Source organism: Larus michahellis, chromosome 1 (genome assembly GCF_964199755.1).
Source record: "Larus michahellis chromosome 1, bLarMic1.1, whole genome shotgun sequence".
Lineage (NCBI taxonomy): Eukaryota > Metazoa > Chordata > Aves > Charadriiformes > Laridae > Larus > Larus michahellis.
The window spans coordinates 67,557,738-67,585,406 of NC_133896.1; the positions used below are offsets into that span (position 1 = coordinate 67,557,738).

The 27,669-nt window shown below is 37.4% G+C and overlaps 1 protein-coding gene across 24 annotated transcripts in view; it reads left to right on the forward strand.

Moving 5' to 3' along the window:
- The window catches only part of ERC1 (ELKS/RAB6-interacting/CAST family member 1), a 300,806-nt gene that overhangs the window by 168,410 nt on the left and 104,727 nt on the right, over window positions 1–27,669 (forward strand). For 15 of the 24 annotated variants that reach the window (XR_012586646.1, XR_012586648.1, XR_012586649.1 and 12 more), the window contains one exon: window positions 15,949–16,080. The exons of the other annotated variants lie outside the window; for them this stretch is intronic. Coding sequence is in view for 11 of the 15 variants with exons in the window: in XM_074584028.1 (XP_074440129.1) it covers window positions 15,949–16,080 (132 nt within the window). In the remaining 4 variants the exon portion in view is untranslated. The remainder of the gene's footprint in view (window positions 1–15,948; window positions 16,081–27,669) is intronic. 24 annotated transcript variants of the gene reach the window in all.

The window sequence follows — 27,669 nt, forward strand, 5'->3', positions numbered from 1 at the left end:
CAAAATGTTCGTTTATTCAGAGAGCTCTGATGATGGAAATTTGGTATTTTGGGGAGTGGGGGAAGAATGAAAACCATAATGTCTCAATTCTAGTGAGATGGATAAATAGCTTTCCAAATTTGTCTTTTCCTCCTGGGTTCCCTTAAACCACAATTCTCCAGGGATTTGAGAGGTTAACGAGTGTCTGGTCTATAAGCAGGATAAAAAAACCAAGCTGTTGGGCTGCAGTAGCAAATTCTTGCTTCAAGTAACTAAAGCTTGGCTATTGTGAAAAGGAATTGATACACTGTCTTGTCAAAAAAGGTAACATTTACTGAAATTTCAAGATATTTGAATGGGTACTTGGAACTGACATCTGGAAGGCAGTATGCATATTTTCTTGTCCTATTACGAAAGCATCTTCCAGAATTTTTAGGAGGATTTTTCAGAATATCTTGTGGCATGGAGTTGTGTACTATTCGATCTGTATCGCAGCAGCTATCCATCGGTGTCTCATTGCTGCTGACAAACTGTATGTCCAGAAACTGTGTAAAAGATATTTGAATGCTTTAATGAACAACTGCAGCACCAAGTAAATTTATTATGTTTTCTTCTTTTACACACACATGTTTAGATGATTTAATGTATAATTCCTAATCTATGAACTATATATGCAAGTATAAGTTGTTTGTTCCTGGTGATTATATAATTATTTTATCATATTGAACATTAAATAGGAAAAATGTCCTTCTAGCGGAAAGAACTGAATTTTCGATCTAAACAAACGTGCAATTTTTTGTTCAGGAACACTTTTACTGGGATCCAAACAAAGCTCAATGAAATGGATAGGTAGCCAAATACCTTCTCATCAAGTGAACCTTCTAAATTCATAAAATATCAAGAACTATTTGTTATGAAGCACATACACACAGTGAGTATCAACATTCAAAAATCTGCAAACCCAAGTGAAGCCCCGTACATCTGGTCTTAAATTACTGAAGAATTTCCTCTTGACATGCTATGATTGGATTTTGGCGCTAGGGTGGCAGATGTTTTTTTTGTCTGATCTCTTGATGGTAATACCTCCTATGTACCATCCTCCTATGATGAAAATGGTGGTTTTCCATCTTTCAGCTGTTAGTAAAGAGAGATCATGCTCCCCTAATTAATCTATGAACTCGCTTTTGGACAGCGTGTTCTGAAGAAATGGTTAGATTTAAAGAAAAGCTTTCCAAACTTAACATCCCATATTTCCTCCGTAATTTTCTAGGCATCATCAGCTTTGAAGCAAATTGGTTATGCTAGTTAAATGGTGTTACATGTTTTCCTGGGATAAGTGAATTTCAAGTGCTGAGTTCCTGGCTAATTTCTCTTCCATATAGACCACTGCCATATCAGATTCCAGCCTTGCCTGCCAGCTGAGTGGAGTATACTTTATCCCTTGGATAGCACAGCTCAACATGTTAAGGCCCATGAAACTGTCAGCTACTGCATTTCAGCCTGGTAGAAATCTATTCTTTAATGCCATCTCACATCTGCAGGATTTATTCCGGAGAACAGTCTGACGTATCAGACCTGTGTTTTCTCATTGAGCTCAGATCCGTCTTTGGGAATTATTCAGATCAAAATGTTCTTTCTCCCTTCCTCTCCCAGTACTTTTTAGACATTAATTACATCAGGGAGAAGGTTTGGCCTCCCTGTCCCTGGATAATTCTCTGCACTGCCCAGCCTTGTAGGTGTTAGTGTTCCTTGGGCCTGACTAGGTGCCATTAGCTCCTATGCAGGTGGCTATCATTTCACTAAAAGGTATATTCAGTTCTAGGTCATCCTTCTTCTGTCCTCTTGGACAGAAGTCATGACATAAAGCACTGAAAGGGTATGAATTCGCTGTGTAATTCAGTTTTTAAGAAATTTGTTAGCATTTTTTGAATCGTTAACTTTTTTTCTTAGTCACCAGATCATTCCTAGCTCACCATAAAGGATGAAACTTAATTAAGCAGAAATACGATTCTGAGTTCACAAATTATATGAATCCGAATTGTACTGTCTGTCTCTCAGTATTATGTAGTACTTTTGTTAATGAAAATGCAGCAGGTATGAACAAATATAGGCTCTGAAGAACAATCATCCTTCAAAAAAACCTAAATGTATGAAAATTATTCCTCCTTTTTCATTTGAGCTACATGCAATTGTGGTCAGTAGGTGTTTTTGGGATCAGCTGACCCTTCAGCCCTGTCTCAGAGATTCTGCGACAGCTGGCTATGCATTAGAAAACAGGATATATATATGCAGTAGAGACTTCAATATGCACCGTGATTTGTTCATAATGTAATATTCCAGTATCAATTTAATTTCCAGCTTTTACAATAAGACAGAAAATGCAGTGTTCCACAAATGGTGCATTCTAAGTTTACTTAGAGGGTTGTGATTTTCAGCACAGTGTGTGCAGTTACTATAGATACAAGCAAATACTTAACCCTGGAAGATGCCTGGAGAAAAACTAGCTCTTGTTCTTATCATGTCATAACTCTCCCTGTCAAGAGGGCTTTTCCTAACTTTCCTGGATGTCTGGGAGAAGTTCCAGAAATTATGACCTTTTAGCTAGGCTTTTTGTGACTTACAGTGAGGGGAAGTTTTTCGGTAGGGATTAATTTGAATTTTAGCCCTTTTGGGGGAATTCAAAATTCATAATTAAGCATTCCTGGATACATCTACTTATATGAAGTAGATAGTGTATGGATGATGAAGAGACAGCCTCGCTTCATATTTTGTTATGTCTGTGTGAAGTAACATAGTAGTTATGGACAACACTCAGGTATCCTTCATTTGCAATGCTCTCTAATGGAAAAAAGACTTAGGAATTTTCACAATGTTATTACCTTAATAATTTTTATTGTTTATCATCACAGAAAGAGGACTGGAAATAAATTCTAGTTCATTGAACAGTGGAGAAATACTGCACAGTACCAAAAATTAGTGCAGAATATGAAATAGCAGTATCATGAAATTACATTTTCATGTAAAAATTACACAGTTGCATTTCCATCTCAGCAAGACAGTAGTCACATAAAAATGAGCTTCTAGCTAAAAAGGAAGGTTACTTCCGTTTTCTCTATTGAAGTCATAAAGTACAACTATATTTCATGGAAGGTCATGAAGACTTGCTAACAGATCGCCAGAAAGTAAACACGACGAGGTAGGAAAAATATCGTGACAAACAAGAGGGAATGAAGTCAAGCCCTGCAGCATCTGCTCAGATTAGGTCCTGTTCTTAAGAATGGTAGTCCTTTTCATATCTTATCCTTTTGCACGTGGACCCGATGGACTTTGCAAGACAGTAAATTCTCCATTTACTAAAAGGAATCTCATCAAGACAAACTTTTCTACATGGCAAGCTGTAAGATTATTTACCTGGGTCTGTTTCTAATACCAGTTTCCCAGTTTTCCATACAGGAATCTGATATCTGTATTTCTATGAACAGCTGTGTGCAGACAGAGTGTATAGTATCTGACTATTAAAGAAGTGTAAGTTTGTCTCTCCCATTTCTTAATTTTCTTGGATTTATGAGATTTTGGTGTTTTGAGATTCTTACAGTGTGAGCTGTAAGCCACGAGCAAACTGGGGGGACAGCCCTGTCTTCTATTTTAGTAAAGCCATTTTTTCTGATGAATGTTTACAAGGTCTGAGTAACTTCATTGTCGCTTGTGGGTGCGGTGTTGCATGTTGAAGCAACAACAGAAATAATATACTTTTTAACAGAAAATTATTTGCCTTAGCAACTGATTTTTCTGTTGCTATATGAATTGTTCGTTTGTCTTACTAAAGAAGGGAGATGCAGGTTTTTCCTCCATCTGCAATATAATATACATTTCTGAATATCAGAATAAATATATGACCTTGTTCTTAGGTTTGATATGGCAGTTCTTATAGAGACAGAATCTGTCATTTCTACATAATCTATATTTATGACATTAAATAGATTGTTAAGGAATTACCTTCCTCTGTGTTTGACCAGAAGAGAGCACTCCTTACAGAATACTTGTTACCATAACATTTACAGAAACTAAGCTGGAAGAGACTTGACATTTGGAATGGATAAGCATATCCCTGGATAGACACTTAGGCATCTGCTCTATTTGTTTTCACTTTACAGTTTAGTTTACCCTACATTTATTATGTTTGGGGTAGCTGTATTCACTGTATTCACATCTTTAAAAGAGATGAACCGTTTGACTCTGTCTTCTGATATAGTGTAAAAATGCTCTGCAGTTTTGAACAGACAGCTGGAAAAATTTCATGAAAGTTGCTATTTACAACCAGCATTAGGCAGTCTCCCAATTATCCCAGTATTTCCTTAACTGCAAATTGAGATTTGTAGTGAGAGAAAGCCATTATATGGCTTGAGAGTTTTTAATAGAGGAAAGAGGACGCCCTACATCCTAACGTTTCTCTGCCATCCGTCAGGAATATTATTCTCCAGACACACTTTCACCCAGTCTTTTCTGCAGAAACATTAGGTGTCAGTGGAAGATGAAACCTGCTATTTGTATTCTCTTGCCTGTTTGGCAAGGAGCAGGATGGGTACCGTTTATGATATGCCAGAAACTAAGTACAGCGAAGACTGGACAGCTGAATGTGTGCCAACAAACTTAACCACTAGATGTTTTTTGCAAGGATTTTTTTTTTTCCCCAAGATTAGTATCTGAGTTCAAACTCCTTTCCTAAAAACTGTCAGAGAGATTAATGTAACTGTTGACAACATGGTGTGGTTCCTGTGAGGAGGTCTCTCTTGAGAGTAGAAAACATTGAGAGCCAGATTTAAGCAAAACAATAGGAGTACATTCAAGGGGAAGAACAGCTCTCTCTTCGTTTTGGTGTCCGATTTCATGAGCCTGAGAAATGGCAATACATTTGCATTTTTTCCCCTTTCTGTTTTTTTCCCCTCTCTCTCTTAAGCTTTTTTTTAATACTTACTGTGTTGAAAATTGTTTCTAACTCATATCTCCCCAAGAATTAAAATGCCCAATTGCTGCAGCTCATTTCCAGTCTCATTGTTTAATAGAATTGCCATTCTGCCTTATTCTTGTTTTGCCCAATAGAAGAGGAAAGGAGATGGAGTGATGGCCTAAACCCAAACAGAATTAGGAATTTATTTTTTTTTTTAAATTAATACACATGGAATTTTTTTCAGTTCTATAGCTGTGGCAACAAATGTTTCAGCATATCATTTAAAAAAATACCTCTAATCAATTTCAAGTAGGAATAAACTTCATTCACTTAATTCTAATTCAGTATTATTCCTTAATCTTGCTTACCAAGCTGCTCAAAGTGCCATCACCCTTAAAGTACTCTTTTTTCTATAGAAACAAGCCTGTTCTGCCTTTAATTAGCACTTTCTCTATTAAATTTTCCTCTTTGGCTAAAAGGCACACACTCTTAAGATATATCAGAACAACCACTCTTACTGTGATGTGCAAATATTAGCAGGGATTGAGGCTTAGTCTGTAAATTGTGTGTTCATAACTGACAGAAGGTTGTAAAATACTGAAAGTCAGCTTTTAGTATTTAGTCCTTTCAGCTGTTGAATTTTGTTTGAGGTACACTCAGATCTGAATGCAGCTGGTGGGAAAAACTAACTACATTGGTATCACTTAGTCTTTTACTGATGATGAAAGGAGGATTGTCTCCTTAACATTCTAGAAAATGTCTGTAGTCAGTTAAAATTCATCAACAAATTCAGTTTAGGACATTGTGGTGGTTTTGTTGCTGATGTTTGAATTCTACTTAATTCTTGATATCTTTGAGGTCATCTGATTTTCCAAAGCAGGTCGTGAAAAGCAAGGATATAAAAGCTAAAGGAATTCAGTGTCCCAACAACAGTTATCCATGTCCTTCTAGCACACAGCTTTCTTCTCCATACCAGTCACCGCCCATGTACTTTTCTCTTCCTCCTTCTGAAGAACCATTGAGTATTCTTAAAATATACATTTTTTGCATTGTAAGTGCATATGTCTTTACGTCCCAGTGCTATGGAACAATTATTGCTTTATGCTGAGATAACGTGTCTGGTTAAAAATGGCAAATGTAATATTTGCTATAAATGAAACTAAATTTCTCTAAATTTCTGAATTATATTTATCGATTTATTCAGGATATTTAAAAGAAGGGTAACCGAGACAGGTCCACAAGTATCTTATAACTCTAACTCATGGATAAAATAGCAGATAAAATTCAGTATGAGTATTTATTAATACATGTCAGGAGAAACAGTCTTAAATATATGTTCACAATGATGGGTTCTGATCTAGCTATATTACCATATGACAACAATCTTGGAATTAGAATAAACATTTTCATGTAAGTATCATTGGTTAGCAGAACTGTTAAAAAAAAAAAAACCAAAAGAAACCACTGTTGAGAAATATTAGGGGGCAAACCAGTAAATAGCACTATGCCACTATATACATCAGCAGTGCATTGACCTCTTGAATAACGTGCAATGATGTGGGCCATCCACCACAGAAAGGTTACGGCAAAAGTAGAAAAGAAAGAAAGTAGTAAATATAAGGACGAGCTTCAGTTCAAACAGATATTAAATAAATTTAAACACTTGAACATGGAAAAGACATGAGTGAAGACAGGAGATAGGGAGTATTTTTTCCAGCTTTGCAGGCTGAGAACAATAGATGATCATTTTGGAATATTTAGGGCTAAAGAAAAACAATAACTATTTTTCTGTTTCCTCTGAACTAGTTCAGGCTTTTATAGAAACAATTGGAATTTCATACAAAGAAGCGAGAATCTCTCAGAATGTGAAGAGTTTCTACTTTCCCATCCCTTTGGTTTTGGTGCCAGTGAATTTAAATGGTAGTTTTTCTGAGTGCTGTGGTGCCATGTTGCCTGTTCAAATGATATTATCAATGTAACAGTGAAAATATAAGAAGCTTTTCTTTTCAAGTACTTCATTTCAGTATTTTTAAACTCATGATTTTCTGATGATGTTAGTATCTAAAATTCCAATTTTTACCTTTTTCTTTTCAGTATTCTGCTATCAGTCATATCTAGTAGGTTTCATGTTCCATAAGCCCATATGAATTGAGTGCTGACACACACCTAAGTCATTCCTTTCTTCCTGACCCTTCCTTGCTGAATTTTTTTTTGTTTCTATTATTGTTTACAAGTCATAAGTTTATTTCCTGTCTTCAAATGTATCCTTACGTTTTCAGATACAGTGATAAAGCTGATCTGTGCATTTACTGGTAAAGGTATTGAGAAGAACGGAAACCTGTTTTTAATATTTAAAGCAAAGAATTTCCCTAAATATATGTTTGGTTAGTAGCTGAATCCAGGTTGTACCAAGACAGACCTTTTCCTTGAAATTAACTTCTCTTGATGCATCTGGCTTCCAGGGGCATTGCGGGTTGGTTGGGCTGTTCCCAGACAGTGTAAGACCCATTGATAATTTAATTCTGACATGTGAAATTTTTTTTATGATCTCTAGTTTGAAGTTGGGGAGATAGGAGAAGGTGGAAGTAATCATGTTTGGGGTTTTTTTTTTACATTAAGTAAAATCAATAGTGGTTGGTGTTAGCACCTCACTAGATTGTTAGTCCTGTCCAGAAACTGATGGCTGCTTTACAGGAAGCAATTCCTAGCACAAATACCATAGCTACTCTACTTTGATGAAAATCAAGAAAGGGGCATTAAAGACTAAAATGAATGTATGAGGCCGAGGTGACTGTAGGAATTCCCTTTGAAATTGAGAGAGCGAGAGAGATTCAGTGGAATCACCTGCTGGGTACATTGCCTCAGTGGTGGTGTATCACTAGCAATTTTTGTCCTATGTTCAGCTGTGAAAAAGAGGGAAGACAAGGGAAGTGAACTTTTATAGCTGGCTGTTTGTGCGTGCTGCTTCTGCTGCTCTTTTTTGCTGAATGATTGAAAATGAGCAAGGAAAGGTAGGTCTTACAACTACTGTGGTATATTACTACGATGATGATGACAGGACTGACACTGGCAAGGAGAGTTCAGAGAAATAGGGCTGTATCAAGGGAATAACGTATGGGTTCGAGCTTCGTATTAATAGTGCAGTTAGTTATGCTGTAATCCCATATCAATTTAGGAGTCTTGAGTCATGGTATTGATTTATGTGTGAAGAAGAAAATGTTTTACAGTAGCATTTCGCCAATTAGCCTCTCAAAAAAACAACCAAAGAACCCAAACAAACCAAAAACCCCATATCAGTTACAGATATCTATTGCTTTTGCTCATTTCAGGACATTTTCACAGCTGTATTGTCAGCCTTGAGTCTCATTCCAATAGTCCGTGGAGTGACCCACTGTGGTTAGATAGAAGCATAGTCCCTCTAGGTTTTAAAAAATACAAATGTGGTAATTTGCAACAGCTGAAGCAAAATGTTAAAGCTGTTGGCACCCTGTGCGAGCTGCTAAATGGTAAACCTGGTTGTTGGTATTGGCAAGGTCCTTTAGTCTGTCTAGGTTGTTGCTAATGAGAAGTGCCTATACAATCCCGACACAGCTAAGGGATTGCTGTGTCGGGAGCGCCAAGCTTAGAGTAACAGGAAAGAAGTGTCAAAAGCGTGGCAGCTATCAGGAAGAGACGTTGCCAGTTTCTCATAGGAATAATCGGTTCTGCCTTTTCGTTTTAGGCCCGTGTGAGAGTGTCTCCAACTGCTTGTCCTTTTCTTCTCCTTCCTCTCTGTTCTCCTTCAAGAAATGTATAAATATATAGGTTGCAATGGAATTCCTCCTCACTAGCAGAGAAAGATATTTGAATTACAGAGCTTTATGGTGGACATAATTCAACTGGTATTGATTAGGATCCTTTCTTATTGTTACCACAAGCTCTGTGTATTTCATATTGCTCCTGATGTTGAACAAAACTGCTATATATTTTGGAAACACTTTTTGAAAGTAACAAATGTATACAATATATATGTAGCAATTTTCAGGCAATAATAGCAATATGCATACGTTTTGTTAAGGACTTTCTATGTGTTCAAGAAATAGACAATGTGAAAAATTAAGAATTTCTCTTCATTAAGTTTTCACTAAGATTTCTTTTCTCCCCTCTCACTTCCATTTCATTTAAATTAGATGCATTAATACATATATGCATACATATATACATATATATGTACCTTGGAATTATCTGTCATGGTCTGTCTTTAGAGTTGATATATTTCTTTTCCAATTTTCATGGGTTTGAGTGGGTTTTCTTCTATATAAATATATTTGAGGAACAAATGTGTGCATGTTTTGTCCTTAGGATAATATATGTGTCACATATGGAACATTAGTTACATCTTGAGATACCTCAAAATTATTTCTTTTAGTGATAACTAAATGCCATTAATGCCATTCTGTAGCATTGTCATTTCCTATGTATTTTTTGGTGCGTCTTTGTGACTTACACGTTTAAGAACAGAAATGCGTTCACACAACTTCTGATGGATGAATTAGTTCTGTATTTATTTTCTTACCATTTTTTTAGAGATACTTATCACTTCAGTCAGCTTGTATATAAGTAATCTTGACACAAATATGTCTCCTGTCATTAACTTGTTGTGATATTTTACAGACATACTACCTGGGTGGGATTTTTTATTTTCTTTCTTACTGATATAGGTAGCCACGAGGACTTCTTGCAGGGTAGAGCAGTTGCCTTCCTATTTTCATTCTTGTGAATTTTATTAACTTCTGTGGCTGAGCACAATTAATTATTTTCTTTCACGTGATTGTCCATATGTGTAACATTTAAAGTGTGCATCCTTCCCATGTACACAAGAGCAGCTGGTTTTGTCAGCAGCATCATTTTTAGCCCTGCATCACTCTCGAGTGTCCTGCTCTCCCGCAATGATACCCAAGGGACAATGCTGTCCAAATACCACTTAAATTTCTACTTTTTATTTCAAAAGAGAAATTCACTGGCCATTTCTTATAAACTGTTGGCTTCTTTGGGTTTTTGCACTGTGCTAATTTTAATGCACTGCTTCAATTATATTTATCGTGTCTGGAAATATTTTTTATCATTTTTTTCTTTTTACTATAGTTAAACTTTTGTTCTTTCTTCAACTGATGATCTACAAGTACACGCATATTCTGAATCTACATGTCTTCTCTTTTTCCATTGTGGTACTCTTAGGAGAATGTACTCATCACCTTCTGCTCTCCATTGTGTTTGCAGTGTGTCATATGCAGCGCTGTGGCCAGCTTTGTCGCACTTCCCTCTCAACCCCTAGTGGAATGAAATTCTCCCACTGCAGTTTTTCTCCTTTTGTCTCCTGTAGTTATTTTTCTGCATTTATGTAACTTGCCAGGCTTGGATTCCAATCCTCGTGTCTTATTTGGCAGATACAATTTTCCAGATGTTGACACATGTTGTCCTAATGAGATAGTCATCGTGCATCTCAGGTCTGATCTCGCCAAAGGTGAGGAAACATTGGTCGAGGAGCTCCTGCTTGGCACTTTCTCTCTCTTCAGCTCTCAGACTGTTCCTTTCTTTCAGGAACTCTGATAATTATATGCTGTTGCGGTACTTACCGGAAAGCCCTCTTCAGCTCACTCTGTGTGAAACAAGGACTTCATATAAACCTAGTACTTGGATATACCCAGCTTCTGCCTAGACAGACGGAGGTCTCCCCATCACAGATAACCCCCGATACTTCAGTTCTTTTACCAGTTGAAGGCATCAAGACAGCCGTATGCAACATTGATAATACTAGCATTAGTACTTGTAGTTATTCTATAAACTCCACTGTTTGTTCATGCCCAGCAATATATATAGTAGCAGCTGTTTACATGGTAGTTTGCCTCTCTGGTACTTTATTTTCAGATTCTTTAGTACTGAATCTATGTTTATTTGTGGTTCATGCTATGTCTTGGTACCAAGCTATACAATACCCTAAAGGTATTTCCTTCTTCAGGAATTTCTAGTCGTCTTTTATTCCACTCTTCAAGACAGCATGCTGCTTTTTTTCTTTTTTTTTTTTCTTATTGCCAGCTTCATCAGCAAATGGTAATGAATACAGAGAGAAAAACGAATCACCATGGACATCCCCTGCTTTGGATGAGTTGCACAGGGACCCCAAACATTCTTCTTGAGCTAGGTTCTCTGGTAACTACCTTTTGGGTCATGTACCATGGTATTCTGGCCTTCAGCATTTAATCAACGTGTATTGAAAACCCATTAAGTCAAGTTATTGTCTCATCAGTGTAAGAGGTATTTCTCTGTTTGAGTGACAGTTTTGCCTGCTTTTCTTCTTCAAAAACTTCTTCAAGTAGTTGATAAGCATGTGGAAGCAAATGAAGGAGATCTGCCATGCTTACCTGAGCTTTAAGACCCCATGATTGTTTACTTCTGAAATCAAATGAAACTATAATAGCACCTTTTGGTACCCCACCACATTGTATATTCCTTTGAAGTTTCAATACCTTCTTAAAAAGATCTGCAGGTTTTTACAGGTATTTTTCAGAGAAAAACAGTGATTAATTAACAAATGGATTTATTTTCATCAGTTGTCCTCTTTTGAAGTGTAGCCTTCTGATTTTGGCATAGCATCTCTGCTTCTGGGTTCAGCAGTGCAGCAGTTCAACCAACACTGCAGAAACCCACTTTCCATAATTCAGTGAGTGTCTTTTGGCATCTTTTGATAGACTCTTGAGATGGCAAGCCAGAATTCCTCAGTTAATGGCCTGACTACAGTAGAACCAATTTTTCCTCTTCACATTTGGTACTGGTTATGGCTGAAGATGGGAAGCAAGGGAACTTTATGGAAGAAACTTAGTAAGATTCCAATTTTTGAAAGAAATGCATATTAATCAACCAGCATGCACTTAGAGTTGCAGTTAATAGGCCCTTGTGTTTTTAAGCTGGGAAAATTTCCAAACATTTGTAGATGGGCTGCCCACAAATGTTGGTGAAGAATTTGTTTTATCAGTAACTAAATTACAGTTTGTATACAGGAGGAAGCTTTAAGTAGTACTTGAGGCAGCTGACAGTCTTTGAGTTCCCAGGTTCCACTTGTCTAGTGGAAGGTTAGTTCACAAAGGAGGATTTTTCTTTCTAGGGAGAATTTTATTGAGTCTAGAATGGACTGAGATCATTATCATTATGTTCTTTATCTAGGTTATGGCTTCTTGAGGAAATGCACAATAAGAAAGAGCCATAGTTCACAGGAATAAGTGCTTGTAATGATTTAATGATTTCACTGTTTAAGAAATAATTGATTCCCAGTTCGAAACACTCAAAGAACTGTGTTCTTCCCTTCTGGTCTATGAAAGCACACAGGCAAAATGAGCTATTACATTAATTACAGGGTTACGTGAAAATGGTCTTTTGCTACCTAGGTGATTGGCTAGACCTAGAAATATTTTTAACAGTTAAAAGAAGCATTTCATTGTCTTCTGAAACTATTAACTAATCTTTCACAAGAGTTAACTAGAGAAATCCATCTTAATTCCAACTCAAAGAGTGAAATTAGGCCATAAAGACCTTTGTGAGTCTAGTTCAGGATATGGTTATGAAGAAGTTTGTCAGGGTACCTTAGATTTAATTTAACTTAAATGCCTTGGTGAAAACATATATCCAATTTCATTCCCTTTTCTAAAACTTCATGGCAGATTACACATCACATGAATGCAGGATAGATTAAATTAATACATCCTTTTAACATGCATCACTTGGACATCCTACCACTTCCTTCCTGAAGTGAAAGAACAAGCCCAGAAATGTGTGTCAGTCACACCTCCTTTTCCTTTCAGGCTTTCAGACAGACATGGATTGGAATGAGTTTTGCATACAAATCAGCTACAGGATCATAGTATGGGTAGCAAAAATTTTTATTGTGCCTGAACTCTTGGCACTCCTGCAGTGTCGAATGGGTTTTTCATTTTCTTTGTGCTGCCACCACTGAGCATAAAGGCAGAGCTATCTCCTCTCTCCCAGTTTAATTCTACCTCTGCTGTGGAATCTCATGCATATGGGACTGAGGAGGAGAAGGGAGGGAGGGACACAGAGGTATTTGGACAGGTAATACATCTTGAAGAAGCCAATTACTGTACAGGTAAGTAATATTTTTTTCTTTCTGAATAGTCATCTGTATAAGCTTCATGGAAGGAGACTGCCACTGTTTATCATTCTGCAATTTTATCAAAATACAGGAAGATAAAGTTGCCCTCAGTGTCACGTTCTAATGTATGTATGAAGCAACTCGAGCTGTGCTCTAGCTCACTGCTTCAGAGGATCAGTCAGTGCAGGAAAAAAGTTTTCACTGTAGTTACAATTAACAGAAGTTTTTCTCCAGAGTTTAATGCTTATCACAATAGAGATGGAATACTTCATATAACTAAAAAGAGAAAAGCAGCAGCATAGGTTGAAGGTCAGCACAGCCTGTCATGTTTCAGAGTTTAGAGACAAACAATTGGAAAAACATGCTGGTATGTTAAAAGGCAAATGTTGGTTTGCTTTTATTTACTTTTTCTCTATTATTATGTTGTGTTTGAAACAGCAGCTTGTATTTTGAAAATAATAATTCACATGCTAATCAATTAGTCATGAATCAAGGAACTATAAACAAAATAATTATTTTAAATTGTCTTGAGACTATTCTGCACTGGTGGAGATGATATCTGGGTAAGCAACAATCTGCTATTCCTGCCAGGCATCAGTGTTGTTTTGTAAGGTGTAAGTCAACACTGGATTTTTTTAACATGCAACCCTCTAGCATATATGTAAAAGTTTGTATATTATTTTAGGAAAAGTTAATTATATATGAATGCAGACTTTTGAATGTGTACCTGTGTGCCACAGGTAATGTGTCACTGTCTTGATCAGTTTTGTACCATCAATTGCTCTTCCTCCTGTCCCTCAAGAATTGGCCTGTCTGAATAGAGCACTATACAGTGTCAAGGTTAATACAGTGTCAAACTCATCTCTTAAATGTTTGCCTGGGATGAAGAGTGTACGTACCTTTTGTGTTAGAATGCATTCTTATTTTATTTTAAAGCACTTTCCATTTTACATGCAACTGTTCAAACACACCATTCCCACTTCTGTTGTTTGAAATGGGAGAGCAACACTTCCACACTTCCTTGGCTATCCATGAATAATATATCAAGAAGTACAGTTGATATTTATTGTGTAATGCAGATAGACAAGTGAATATTTTTGATGTCTGGCACGGTTAATATTCTGTACTGAGTTTTTTGTAAACTTGCTATTCATCTTTTGGATAAGTCTTTGGTTCAGCAAATCATAACCATAAAGTAGTTTTGGAAGATAATCAGAAAGATTCAAAAAGTATGAAAGTATGTTCTGCAACTTGTATTTTTGGAATGAAGATCTCTCCATTTGTTTCTTTAGAAATCAGCAATTATTTGCCCCGTGAATCCACTTTGGCAAGTAATCAGCAGCAGAAAGCTCCTCTGCCTGCAAAGCCTAAAAAATACTGTTGCCTGTGCTGGTGGTTGAACACTAGCCTTTCTCTACACAAGGGCAGTGGTGCCAGAGGTCTTGCACTGGTCTGATACAAAGCTTTGCATCTCTGCTGGAACACTCTCATTGAAAGTGGCAGTTTTGAGACTGCCAGAAATGCTGTTCATACAAGAAGTATCCTTGGTGATGTATCCCACATCCTAGAAGGCATGAATTAAAGGAATAAGTCAGGTTCATTCTTTAAACTCCAGTGACTAATTTTTGCATTACAAAGGTTGCAAGGTCAATTTTTTTCCAAGTCACTCATCTTTTTCCTTACTCTTTATATGGTGTGAAACACTTTCAGAGAAACAGTGGAAAAATTCAGTCCTAAATACAAAAGGACAGAAGACAAAAGGGTGAATCTGACAAAAAGCAAAATGCAAAAAAAAAAAAGGAAAGGTTTTTGATTCTTCCACTGCTGCTAAGATGGCTAAAAAGCCCATGCAGTAACTTAAATGTGCATTAATATCTCATCTGAACCCTATGATCTAAACCAATCTGCAAGACAAGAAATGCAGAAATCTTCCATCAAGCTGCTCATTTCTGATGGATCTGTTAAGCAGCCATGGTCCAAGACATTCATATACCTGTCAGGACAACCTGCTTTGCAGTCTTTTGTCCAAGCTGCTACAGCAGAAGCAGCAGACATTTATTTTCCTAGCAATATTAAAGTAAGGAGGGTCTCCTTTACAAATAACAATACCATTAATTTTGTATACCATTTTTCTAAGTTATACTGCTTGTATAAACCAATGAAACAGTATATTTCTGAAGAGCAATATGGTTTTTCGTCAATATATGTCTTTGAATATATGTGGGACATCTGAACTTGCAACTGTGAAGATGCTCTTAATGGAAGAATAAATTTTAAGGGAGTCTTGATACTTGGGTGTCTGAGATTCAGACAGCCCAGTTGAACCATTCATAATTTCTAGAGAGTTTTTGATGAGAAACTTCCTTAAAGACTTAATCTGAACAATAGAAAACTCTGTTGCTTAATGTTTGCTTTTCTCCCTTTTAACCTGGAAATGGCAAATTCCAAACTGCAGTGCTATGTTTCCCTTCTTACCACGCCTGCTGGTGAATGTGTGAGCAAATGGGCAATGCTGAACGCCAGCTACCTTCCCACCAATTCTGGCTTCTCTGCTTCTTTGGAACTGCTTACTAATCTTTATTTACCAACAACCCGTGCTTATCTATGCTGTATAATCTGACAGGACTGTGGTATGTCCAACACAGAGGGCAAGCACTCTTGCTTTGAGGTCCTGCTTTGCTAGCTTTCTCCTTCTCTTTACTGTAATCTTCTTCCTACTCCTGCATCACTTCATCTTTCTTTCTTTCGTGTGAAGATAATGTGCCTGCAGTTGCACCTTGGGAGGGAGAAACGCATTTTGTTTGGCGTAAAACTTGGTTGATTAAAAGGCTTTAGTTCCAAACAAGTCATCTTCACCTAGTCTCCCGTCATTTTCCAGGACAATCTACGTAAAAAGGATGATCGGATTGAAGAATTGGAAGAGGCACTCAGAGAAAGTGTTCAGATAACTGCAGAGCGGGAAATGGTGCTAGCACAAGAGGAGTCAGCCAGGATCAATGCTGAGAAACAGGTCTGCAATCTTATAAAGTCACTGGTGGTCCTCTTAGGAAAGTAACCAGACAGTAAAGTACTATTTTCCCTGCTTTACTGTGAAACACAGCTGGTTTTGTTTGATGGTCCTGTATCTCTGTTCCAACATTAGGTAACAGAACTTGTAAAGTCTGCAAAGCCTTCATGATAAGTTGTATTTAATAGGTAAGATTTTCTTGAAATTAAAAAGAAATATAAGGTATCCTGAACTTTAAAATGTTATTTTAAGTAGTAACTCCTCTGATCTGTCTTGCCTGTCAAAGCTATCGTCCTATGTGTAAGCATATTCAGGTTCACTGTGTTGTTGTTCATTGAATGTGTCTGAAGACAATGATTTTTATTAGCGTGGTTGTGTTTAAGGACCAAAGTCTTGTTACGCTTGCGAAACAACTGGATAAAAGGATAAATCCCTTGACTTGAGCCAAGCATACACAAAGACAACGCACACTTGTGTGTTGGAGCCACAAGTGTAAACTTTTATGCATTAGTTGATTCTGTGCCACCGATGAGATACTCAGAAGAATCATGTATGTGCCTAATTTTAACTCACGTAAGTAATCATCAAGAAAACATATACCATACGTAATGAACAAAATTCCATGAGATTTTGATAAAGCCTTTGAAGCAGAAGCTGCAGCTGAGGTTCTTACTGTGCTTTTTGTGAGCCTCTTCAGTGTTTTTCACTGTTCTCTAGTTGGCTGTAATTAGCAAACAAGAGCATTTGGTCAGTTGCATTGCAACAGCATGATCTCTTTCTCTTTGTTATTTAAATAAAAAAGGTTCTGACTAACTGCACTTTAAACATTTTAAGAGGGTTTTTCCAACGCGTGTTCCTATATCGCATACTTTAACTAAGAAGATATTTATGTCTTAGTGATAATCCAAGTTTTCAGGAAGAAAGCAACTGTTTCTCTTTAGGCTAGAGTCAAGCTCAGCTGTTTGCTGATAGACGTATTGAGGATAAATCTGTTTGCTGTACCTTGAGATCCTAGGCAATGTTAGGGGTTTCACTTTCAAGCATGCCTTCTTTCCAAACTTCTTGTAGCCTTTAAAAAAACCTGCATGGAATAGAAACGTTAACTAGGTAGTGAATACCACATCAAAGATCAGATCCCCTTGAAAGGAAAATATGTATCTCACAAAGGAGCAGGTTCTATGCTGAGACACAAAAGTAAACAAAATAGTATGTGATTTGAAGCCTAGTATGTCATGATGTTTTAATTTCATTGTTACTAAACAAAGTGAGCGTTTTTATATTCTTTGAGTATCTAGAAGCCCGTAGAACTTACCCTTTTGTGATGTCTGTGCTTGAAATGCAGAACAAGATGCATAAGGCTTAGTGAATTTTTTGAGGCAAGGTTTTGAAGAAGGTAGAGTGTGTTAATTTTGGAGGTTTTAGAGGTACCTGAAGTCAGGGAAGTGAGCACAAAGATGAATGTTTACAAATTGTACGCATAATGTAGGCTTGTATTAGAGGATGATCACAAGTGATCTCAGCATTGAAGGGTGGGTGGAGTACAGTTTGCAGAGGATGAGTAGCTTACATTTCGTTCACTAGCAGAGAGGCATGCTGGTAGCATTAACACAATTAAAGCTACAGACAAGGAGCTGACTGCACAAATGGGCACAACCTGCACAGGAAGTGTTTTGCGTAGATCCAAACACAGAAGAAATCCTGCCAGAGAACTTGGTTGATTGATGCAGTCAGAAAAGTCTTAAATTAGAGATATTCCATAAAAGAAATTCTGCAAGTTTTTCAAAATAACCTTTTAAAGGAGGTTTGAGTCAAAGATACTACTAAGATTAACAAAAATATGAAAGGTCTGTCCTGGATGAAAAGAAATGAAGTAGTGAGGAAGATTTCAGTCACAGGATGAAAAGGAGGACACCTTTTTAGCCTGTTGAGCATGAGCTCTTCATAGATGTCTGTCCACCATGAGCTGTTAGCAGCAGGTTTATTCTGGAGAGGAGAAGAAATAAGTCTGGGTTGGTAAAATAGGGAACTGTTGTCATAGAAGTGAAGTTTTATCTAGATACGAGGTGTCCTGAAACAAGAATGTGGAAAGAGAATAGTGCTTTGGGAATACGCACAAATTTCACACCACAGAATCACATTTGGCAGTAAGGAGGCTTTTCATAAGAATTCACCAGCAAAGCCTGATGAGAGGCACACGATGAGATCAGATGGTCAGAGCTTGGTGAAAAAGGGAAATAGCTGGTGAATAGAGAATTGGAATTGGGTATACAATCTGAAAGATGAGGCAAGGCAGGGAAATGTTCAACCTGAGGGTCAATAAGCCATAAGGATCAGTGAGAGAGATTGAAAGGAGAGGAAGGAAGGCCAAGATGAGTAAGATTTGTGGGAAAAGATCGGTGGAATATGGTGGGCAACATCATTGTAAAAAAGAAATTCATTTGGATGTAACGGTGTGTACAGAAGTGGGGAGAAGAAAGAAGGATGGATTGAACGCAGTGGGTTCGGAAGAGGCAAAAGTCAACGTCTGTACAGTCACTGAATGACAGCAGTGTCTTATTCCAACAGAAGAACTAAACTGCCGGCTCTGACCAATTATAGTTTTTAAAATATGACCAACAAGACAGCATGAAGGAAAAGCAACTGGAGTGTTTTGTTCTAGTCAGCACTGGGAGAGCTGCTGTGCCCCATTTTGTCCAACAGGATTTTGTTTTCATATCAATTAAATACGGTGAAGTAACAGAGTGATGGCAAGTAGCTGTTTATCTAAGATGAGAAGGAGACTTCTCTTCAAATGGTTTTCAGTTTGTATTCCTTAAATTACTTTAAAGGAATGCCCTCTTTGTTTTACTATGTTCTGTGGAGGTTCTTTGTAGAATTGTGAAAGACACCCTTAGATAGCTTTAGAGTTTCAAAATGCAAGGCTCTATTTTCTATATGATATTAATGGCAAATCCTTTGATTTTTACAAACAATAATAGATTAGGGTCATTCTTAGACCAAGTAGGAGTGTTATGTGTGATTTTTAAAATATTAATGTTGTCCAAACTGACTAAAATTTGCATTTAATTGCATGCTTTTTCTTTCCTCTCTTCTGTTTATCTTGTTTTCTACCATTCTACCACTTCACTGCCTGTCTGAAGCTATTTAATGAATCAGTGCATGAAGTCAACCATTTTGGCTTTAAGTGGTTCAAGGTACGAGGACATTTCATTTGTGTGTACCCCTGTCCCAGTACTTAATATTGTTTTTGTAGCCCTGTGTTGTGCAATCTTACCCTCCATCATCTCGTGATGTATGGTTTCCTGCTATTTTACAGGCTTCAGATTTGAATTACAGTGTCCATGAAACTATTTGGCATTTCATGGTTCTCAAATAATAGTTTCAGATTAAAATCTTGTTCTCCTTAATCCAGTGTTTGAAAACATCCTGGCAGTATGTATTCACTGTGGCAGTGGGTTAACTGTGTTAATACACAATCTATATATGGCAAAATGTCTCCAGATGACAAAAGCTTTCCGTGTATTTCAGGATCTTAGGCCTGTTCTTTCATTCACCTATCACAAAAATAAAATCAGGCATTTCCTGCTGGGAGCAGTGCACCCATTGGACTGGGCATAGTTTTATTAACCTTACTCTTCTGTATAACAGAAACCCTGCCATACAGAAAGCAGATGACGGAGTCTTACGTAGATATAAAGACTTGAAAGTTCTCCAAGTTCGTTCTTTCTAACATATTCACCTGGTTTTGTTGGTGCATCTGCTAAATCTTGTATGTAAATATTACTGTAAATTTCTTACAGCTGTGGGGTTATGTACAACTATGGCTGATCCCACTAATTCATCCCTCTATTTCAAAGGTCAGAAGGTGTACGGAGGCTTCTTTTTAAGTACTCTCCATAAGGCTGAAGCAAAAAAGGAATTAAATATAAGTTTTCCCTGCTCAGAAATACCGTAGTTGTTTTACTTCCCTAGGAAATACTGCTGGAGGTTGACTTTGACAAAAGGCCCTGTCTTGCTCACACACTTTCTTTCACTGTCCTGGTGCGTCTTACCATCCCTTCTCCTGCAGCAGGGGGCAGGAGGTTATCTTCTATATCGACCTAGTCATAATCAGCAGCATTCCCAGAACAATGCTGGAAACGTGTTTCGATCTTCATGAAAGAATAAGGCCCTTTGTGGAACAAATTGAAATGGAAGTTCAGGTTCTGTGATTCAGTGTCAATCAATAGTAAGTAGTGTCAGTTCCATGGCTCAAGGAGCACAATACTAGAATAACTCGCATTTTGAGCCTTCATTATTGGAGGGCATAGTTCACAAACGTGTACTCACCAAAGATACCTAAACCCTCCCTCTCTTTGCTCACTTTCATCCTCATACTTCAGTGCATGTCCCTTCAGTTCTCCCAGCCTGTGTCCTTCTGAGGCCACGTTGTGAAATGGAGCGGTGACCTAATTCATTATAAGAATTATTTTATTTTTTAAAGGAATTTTTCGCTGATCTGGTTCGTGCATCCTCATGCAGAACTTGAAGCACATCTGAAGAGGCACTGAACTGTGGGGGCTGACAAATGGAGTCAGGAATTGCTTAGTATTATTACTAAAAATATTCTTGCAAGAAGCCGTTATTGTGGCCTTTACAACAGGCTGCTATTTCTGCAAGTGAGATGGTGCACTGCCTGACCGCAACATATGTTTCTCTATCTTATTTCCTTCAAATTTGAAAAGCAGTAGGGTTTAGAACTTTAACTGGTATTTCTGCTGATAGTAGTGCAGCTCTGTTCTCTCCTGAATATCAACTCCTGCTTAAATGCACTCTCACTCTATATAACATCAGCTAACATCTAACTCCTTACCCTAAAATGTTACGACAAATAAACACATGAAACAGTGGCCATTACCTGTTCCTTCCTTCCTTCCTTAAGTAGTTACTTATAGTGAAATTTCTGAGTTAGCAGTCTGATCTTGACACCTTCCATGAATTCTTTTTGAACTTATGGTTCCTAGTGTGAAATTTTAAATGAGGTGAAGTATATAGATCTATAAATAGCTATATTCATGTTCATACACTGTATCTTTTTATACTACACATGGCAGGTTTCTCTACTTTGCCTTTTGAGAAAAAAATAAAATACTGAATATTGTAATAGTAACGTATTGTTTAAATGTATTTTCTTGTGCTAATTCCTTCCTGCCATTATCGTTATAAGTTATTTCAGCAGGATTTAATATTGTTTCAGGCACATATTGCCTGTAAACTATGTTGATTACAAGACTCCTGAAATTCTCTATCATATGTTCCTGCTTCAAAATTCATATCTGTTTGTTAAGGAAAAAAAAAATATGAAATCAGTTAATAACTCCACTAGAGCCTCCTTCACAGTTCTCTCCTTTTTCCCCATCTCCTGTTCACCAGGATTTCCCTATCGTATGTACAAGGTCTGCAGAGGTTTGAATATAGAATACAAGCCTCCAAGAGCCTTTTTTTACCCATAAGTTACTACACAGAAATTCTAGCCAAGTTTTGAACGATACCTCTCATTTGCCCTTCCATCATATCACCATTCTGGTCCCGTTTTAACTTTGTAACCTATATTACTTAGACTACCTTTTTTTGTAAGAACAGAAACTACACTTACAACAGAATTGTTATCTATTGGACTCTATCCTATCAAGTATCTCTATCAAGTCTCTTCAGTCTGGAAAAAAGACAACTGAGGGCGGATCTTATCGATGCTTATAAATACTTAAAGGGTGGGTGTCAGGAGGATGGGACCAGTCTCTTTCCAGTGGTGCCCAGCGACAGGACAAGAGGCAACAGGCACCAACTTGAACCTAGGAAGTTCCACCTAAACATGAGGAGGAAATTCTTTACTTTGAGGGTGGCAGAGCACTGGAACAGGCTGCCCAGAGAGGTGGTGGAATCTCTGTCTCTGGAGACATTCAAAACCCACCTGGATGCGTTCCTGTGCAACCTGCTCTAGGTGATCCTGCTCTGGCAGGGGGTTGGACTAGATGATCTCCAGAGGTCCCTTCCAACCCCTACCATTCTGTGATTCTGTGATCTTCTAAAAATGCAAAATATATTAAAACACATACCCTTTTTGCTGAGTATTCTGTTAGTGAAATAGACCTAAAATATTTTCTAAAATAAGTTGAGTGTTGGAATTATGTCACAGCACAAATTCTGACAGATTAAGTTACTTACTACAGGTCCCTGTAAGTGGAAAATACAAAGTGGAATTTCTTCTGAACCACTTACCTGTAGGTGTTTTCTGAGAACTGTAGAAATGTCAGAATTCTGACTTCTCTGTAACAGATGCTGGACAGCTTGCTTTTAATTAGTTTTTTGTCTCTTCTTCTGTATCTCCTAATGAGAAGTTTGAAAAACTTATATTTTAATTTCTTTTACTAATAGAAATTGTTTTTGACGCTTTTTAAGTTGTCAGCCTGAAGTTTTTGCCATCATTTCTCAAGAGGTTTTTTTTATTATTCTTTGGTTAGAGAAAGCACTTTGGCTAGGTAAAGTTGCCTGTGCACTGTGTCCTTGTCAATGGTTGCAGTTATTTTTAGAAGCGCTGTTTCTCCCTAAAGTTACTTCTTCTCCTCCAGCATTTAAATGGATTATGTAGCCTCTTCCTTTAAAATACCGAGATTTATATTGAGTCACACTCCTTACATGGGAAGGGTGATTCAGTATGTCAGGGATAACATGCAATTCCTTCAGTATTCAGGAACTTACCTTTTAAGAGGTATAACAGTGGAAATTTTATTCTTTTCTGTCTGAGGTGTGTTCAGCTGTGCCTAGTTGGGGGCTTAGGGAGGTGGGTTTTTTTGCCTCCAGTAGCAAAGAATGAATAGGGAAAAAAACAATGAATAGAAAATTGTGCTCAAAGACTTTGGGATAGAGATCTTTTTCTAACACTATAGGGGAAAAAGCTTCTAAATCTTTTGTTTAATTTCTTGCACTCATTTAAGGTTGCAAAGTGGGCAAAATTTGATGACTTTTAGGAGAACTGGGGACACTGAAAGGATAATTAACCTCTGTTCAAAATGTACATTGGGCGTTTCTCCATATAAGTCAACTTTAATGAAATGAGAAATACTGATGGAAACTATAGTATAGATATTTGGTACAAATGCTGATTTTAAGATGATTTTGTCTGGATTTTTATCTCTTTTTATTGTTCAATAGATAAACACGGATTTGACATTATGCCTTTTGCTATAGTCAAGTATTCTAGACAAATCATGCAAACAGGCATCCCTCTGCCTGTTGCATTATTTTCTCCAGTATCTACCTCTAAATACTATTTTATTTGTTGTGGCTCAAGAGAAAGTCAAATTCTTGAGTTGCCTTCAAGTCTGATTTGAAGGAGAAAGTCATGCAGATTTGGTTACATTAAGGCCTCCTTGGAATTGTAAGGACCCAATCAAATAATTGTGTTAATATTTGTTTAAAGCCAGTGTTGTGCATTTTTCATTTGGAATTTCTTTTCCATTTCCCAGTTGTGTTATTTAGCTGTGACCTTAAATGCAAATGTGGTACGCTGATAGGTAGATTAAAGCATTAGAAAAGCTCATTAGAATTCTACATTAGATTCATAAATTTAAAAATATGTATTCTTTTTCTAATAGAATTTATTTGCCTCCAAAATACATGACGTGTGAGAAAAGAAACATTAACGTGCTATCAACAGTATTCTCATCCCAAATCCAAAACATAGCATTACACCATCTGCTAGCAATAAAGTCAACCCCATCCCAGCCGAAACCATGACACTTTGCTGTACTGCTGTTTACCATCAGATTTCTTCAAACCCTTCACTGAATTTCAGCCTGAGTCCAGTTGGCTCAGTACGGTGGGATGGCTTAGTTGTTGCGTCTAGGTTCTGCTGTTTGCTTTCTGTGAACTGCAGTGCTACAGATTTACTTCCACAAGTTCGTAGAGGTGGAAACTTTTCCTGAGCTCACCAAGGACCCTGTACTTCTTCAGTTAGCCACATGTTCAACCTTCCTGTGGCAATCCATGTGCTTTCACATAATAACTGTGCTTTCGTGTATTTATGGTCATGATCCTTAGTGTCTTTTGGGAAAAGAGTGTTAAAGTTGTATGTGGAATTAGCATACCATTTTTTTTCACTACTTGTAGTGAGTTAATACATCATCCTAGAATTTTTCTCTTTGAAAAATCAATCTATGCTATATACATTGATGAGCTATGGTATGCTATGTAGCATAGCATTAAATATTTACTTGGAATATTATTCAGTTATGTCTAAACTGTCTGCCATGGTGACATATTCTAGTTAACCTGAAACTGTCTAAAATGCAGCAAAATGGAAATCAGCATGCTCTACAGAAGGCTCGTAAAAAACCTGCTGAAATCCTTGGGGAGTTGGTCTCAGCTGATAAGCTTCCTTTCGCCCAATTGCTACTGCTACCTTAGCAGCAATCACAGAGTAGACGTACCCTAAGAAAGGTGAAGTTCTTTTGACGACATCCGTGTTTAAAGCTGTGGCCAGAGTATCATGAATTAACCATAGTTCTAGAGATTTTGTTTGGATGTGAAAAATTGTGATAAATGAGTGTGTGCAAAACTGTGCAGAATGTGCTAAATTCTAGTCTTTCTGCCTCTGTAGAGATTTTTAAATGATGATCAAAATCCAGGTCTTTTGCAAGGTTGTTATCCCTTGAATTGTTTGTTATCCCTTGAAGTCGTGACTGCTGCCGTGTTGCCAAGGGGCTGGAAACATTTATTGCTAGCCACAAAAGATAAACACAAGACAGTTTCCTAAGAGTGTACATCCATGTAAAATAAAACAGGACACCTTCCTTTGATATGGTTGCAAGGGTTAAAAAACATAATGAGAATATTTCATTGGATAATGTTTCCACTTGAGGGAAATGCAGAAATAAAATTGTAACTGGTTACAGTCTTCAGATACCAGAGACTACAACAGGTTTCTGTCCTCAATATAAATCAGAATTCAGTTTTTCACTTATTCTTTCCAGCCCTGACTCAAATATTTTGTATGTGTTAAGCAGAGACAATTATTGCTTCCTTCTCAAGAGCTCTTGTCCCAGCAGTAGGCCGTTGCTTATTTATATGGCTTATGGCCCTCATTTAGAAGATACAACTGTCAAAGCTACCTCCAAACATGCTAACAAGACACAGCTGTGACTTATTCAGTCCTGAAGTCTGGTGGTTCAGTTTTCTGTTTTCCAAACATCTGTGAATTTTCATTCCTCCTCCTTCATGCAAGAGCTCAGTGCTCTGAGAGTATGAGCAAAAGGCGCTCTTGATTGATACTCAAGTAACGTACTCCTTAACAAAGACTCCTGTATTTCTATTTCTGTGGGTTCTGCAGCAGTAACATGGTAATGTCATATACGTGATCCATCTAATATTAGTGCTTTTTATTGCCTAGAGCCATCAGTGGAGACAGTAAGGAGCAACACAGCATTAACTCCTCTTCACTCTCAGATCCTTTTTTTTATAATGAAAGTTTTTGTCGAGAGACCAACTCATGGAAACAAGAGACATCAACTGTTTAAGTATCTCACTTTCACAGCAATAAGAAAATTTGCATTCAACTACAGTATCCTGCAGCTTTTCAGACCATAGTCTTTTGTCTCTCTCCTTAACTGCTCTGTCCACCTACAGGCGTATGCGTGCTCGTGCACTGGTGGGGAACAAGGCGGGCTTGAACTGGAGCCAGAGCTCCAACCTGTGTGGTGGGGCAGAGCCATTCTGTTTTATTCCCTTCTGCTGTCAGTGTGGCAGAGCTTTCAGCTGTTCTCCTAGTTGAGGGCTGTCCTTACCTTACAAACGAGAAACTACATTTTAATTTTATCGGGGGGAAGATTTTTCTTGTTACTGCTTACTTATTTCTCTCATTTTCCTCTGATATTTTTAGCTCTCAAAAAGCTATGCCTAACAGCTTTCCCAATATCTATAAGAATTTGAAAGTTGTTCCCTTAATTCAGAATAGCCAAGAATTTAGTTAAGTGTCTTGGATGTAATCTTTAAGAGTACCTAAAGCCACCCTACTGCTTTAACGAAAATGGGGCTATGATGAAACCATAATTCATTTCCCTCTTATTTTGTGTAAAGGTTTATTAGCTTGTGATTTAAGCAAACCATCTGGTCCTGCTGGCAGTGCACGTTATGTCAGACTCAGTGCTTTCTCCCTGTAATATGTTACTTGAGGCAGTTAAATTACATACTTAAGTCCCAAGTCTGGCCCGTGCTTTTTCCATGTCTTAACATCTGTTCTGGGAAAAATTTCTGGGATCCAAACAAGTTTGCATGGAGCCAGAACTCTTGTCTTTGTCTTTTTTTTCATGTCTTTTTTTTCCCCTTCCTTCTGTCCTGCAGTCTGATCAGTTCAAGTAAGTAAAAGATAATGCAGAAATTTTCAGTCCCTTCATCATTTCAGTAATGTACACAGGGAAATGAAAAACAGGTTAAAAACTCAAGAGCTGTAAAAAAAAGGAGAGTCCTCTGAGAGAGTTGCACTTCATGAGAAATGTTAATTATTTTTTTCAGTCCTTGTAGTGTTCTGACTACTGACTTGTAATTGCAAGACTTTCTGTTTTGCTGGCCTAATTCATTCTGGGCAAAAGTACAGATTTCTAGTACATTTTGTCTTGTAGTGCTAATTTCTTGTTTGTACAAGAAAGGTCTGTGTTCAGAAAGCAAATAATTTTAAATATACAAGTTAGCCTGCTGAGGTGGTTTTGAAATAAGATCTCTAGTGACTGATTTATACAATACTCATGGAAAATTATTTGTTCATGCTGGTATTTGTATCTTTAGTTTCTAAAATTCCATAATTTTGTATTCTGCCTGGAACTTTTGAGACATAATAATGAATGCAAGCAGCTATCCATAGCCCACTGTGTCTGTATGTATATTGAAAGAAAAGGAATTTCTTTCCTTAAATCAGAAACATAAAAACGTGTCTGTTTTCAGGCATGTAATTAAATATTAAGCTATAAGTTTTGCATTATCACTGCATCTAAAGTACTGTATCTCCAGTTTAGGAGTAGGGTTCTTAGTGTAATAGTCAAGTCCCTTTGTCATGCGCTTTGAAACCTCACTCTCATGCTTTAGAAGGAGATGTAATACTACATAAAAAATTTGTCCTATGTCGACATTTCCCTTTTCTGTTGCTGTGATTCCCATACTGATCTAATTTACATAGTTTGCCCTCTTTCACAAAGTTTATTCAGTCTCTCAGGAGCTCTCTCTTCTAATGGAAACTTTATTTAGCTTCATGTTCTTACTTAAAGATAAGCTGTCACCTGCAGAGGTCACGTAGTGCTTAAAAACAATATAAAAAATAGTCTCCGTTTAAGTTCTCTGCAGATCCATCCTGCTCAGAATACCTGAACGCCTTTCAGGCCTGTCTACAGAGAACTGAATCACAGGTAAGTCATAGGTAGGCAAAGATATACTCTGCTTTACATATGATTATTTCAGCAGAGAGAAAAGAGGAGCAAGAGTGCACTCTTTACACCTCCTGAAATGGAAGCTTTCTAGTTATAATTGAGAGGGCACAAGCTGACCTACAGTTAAATTGAAAATGTC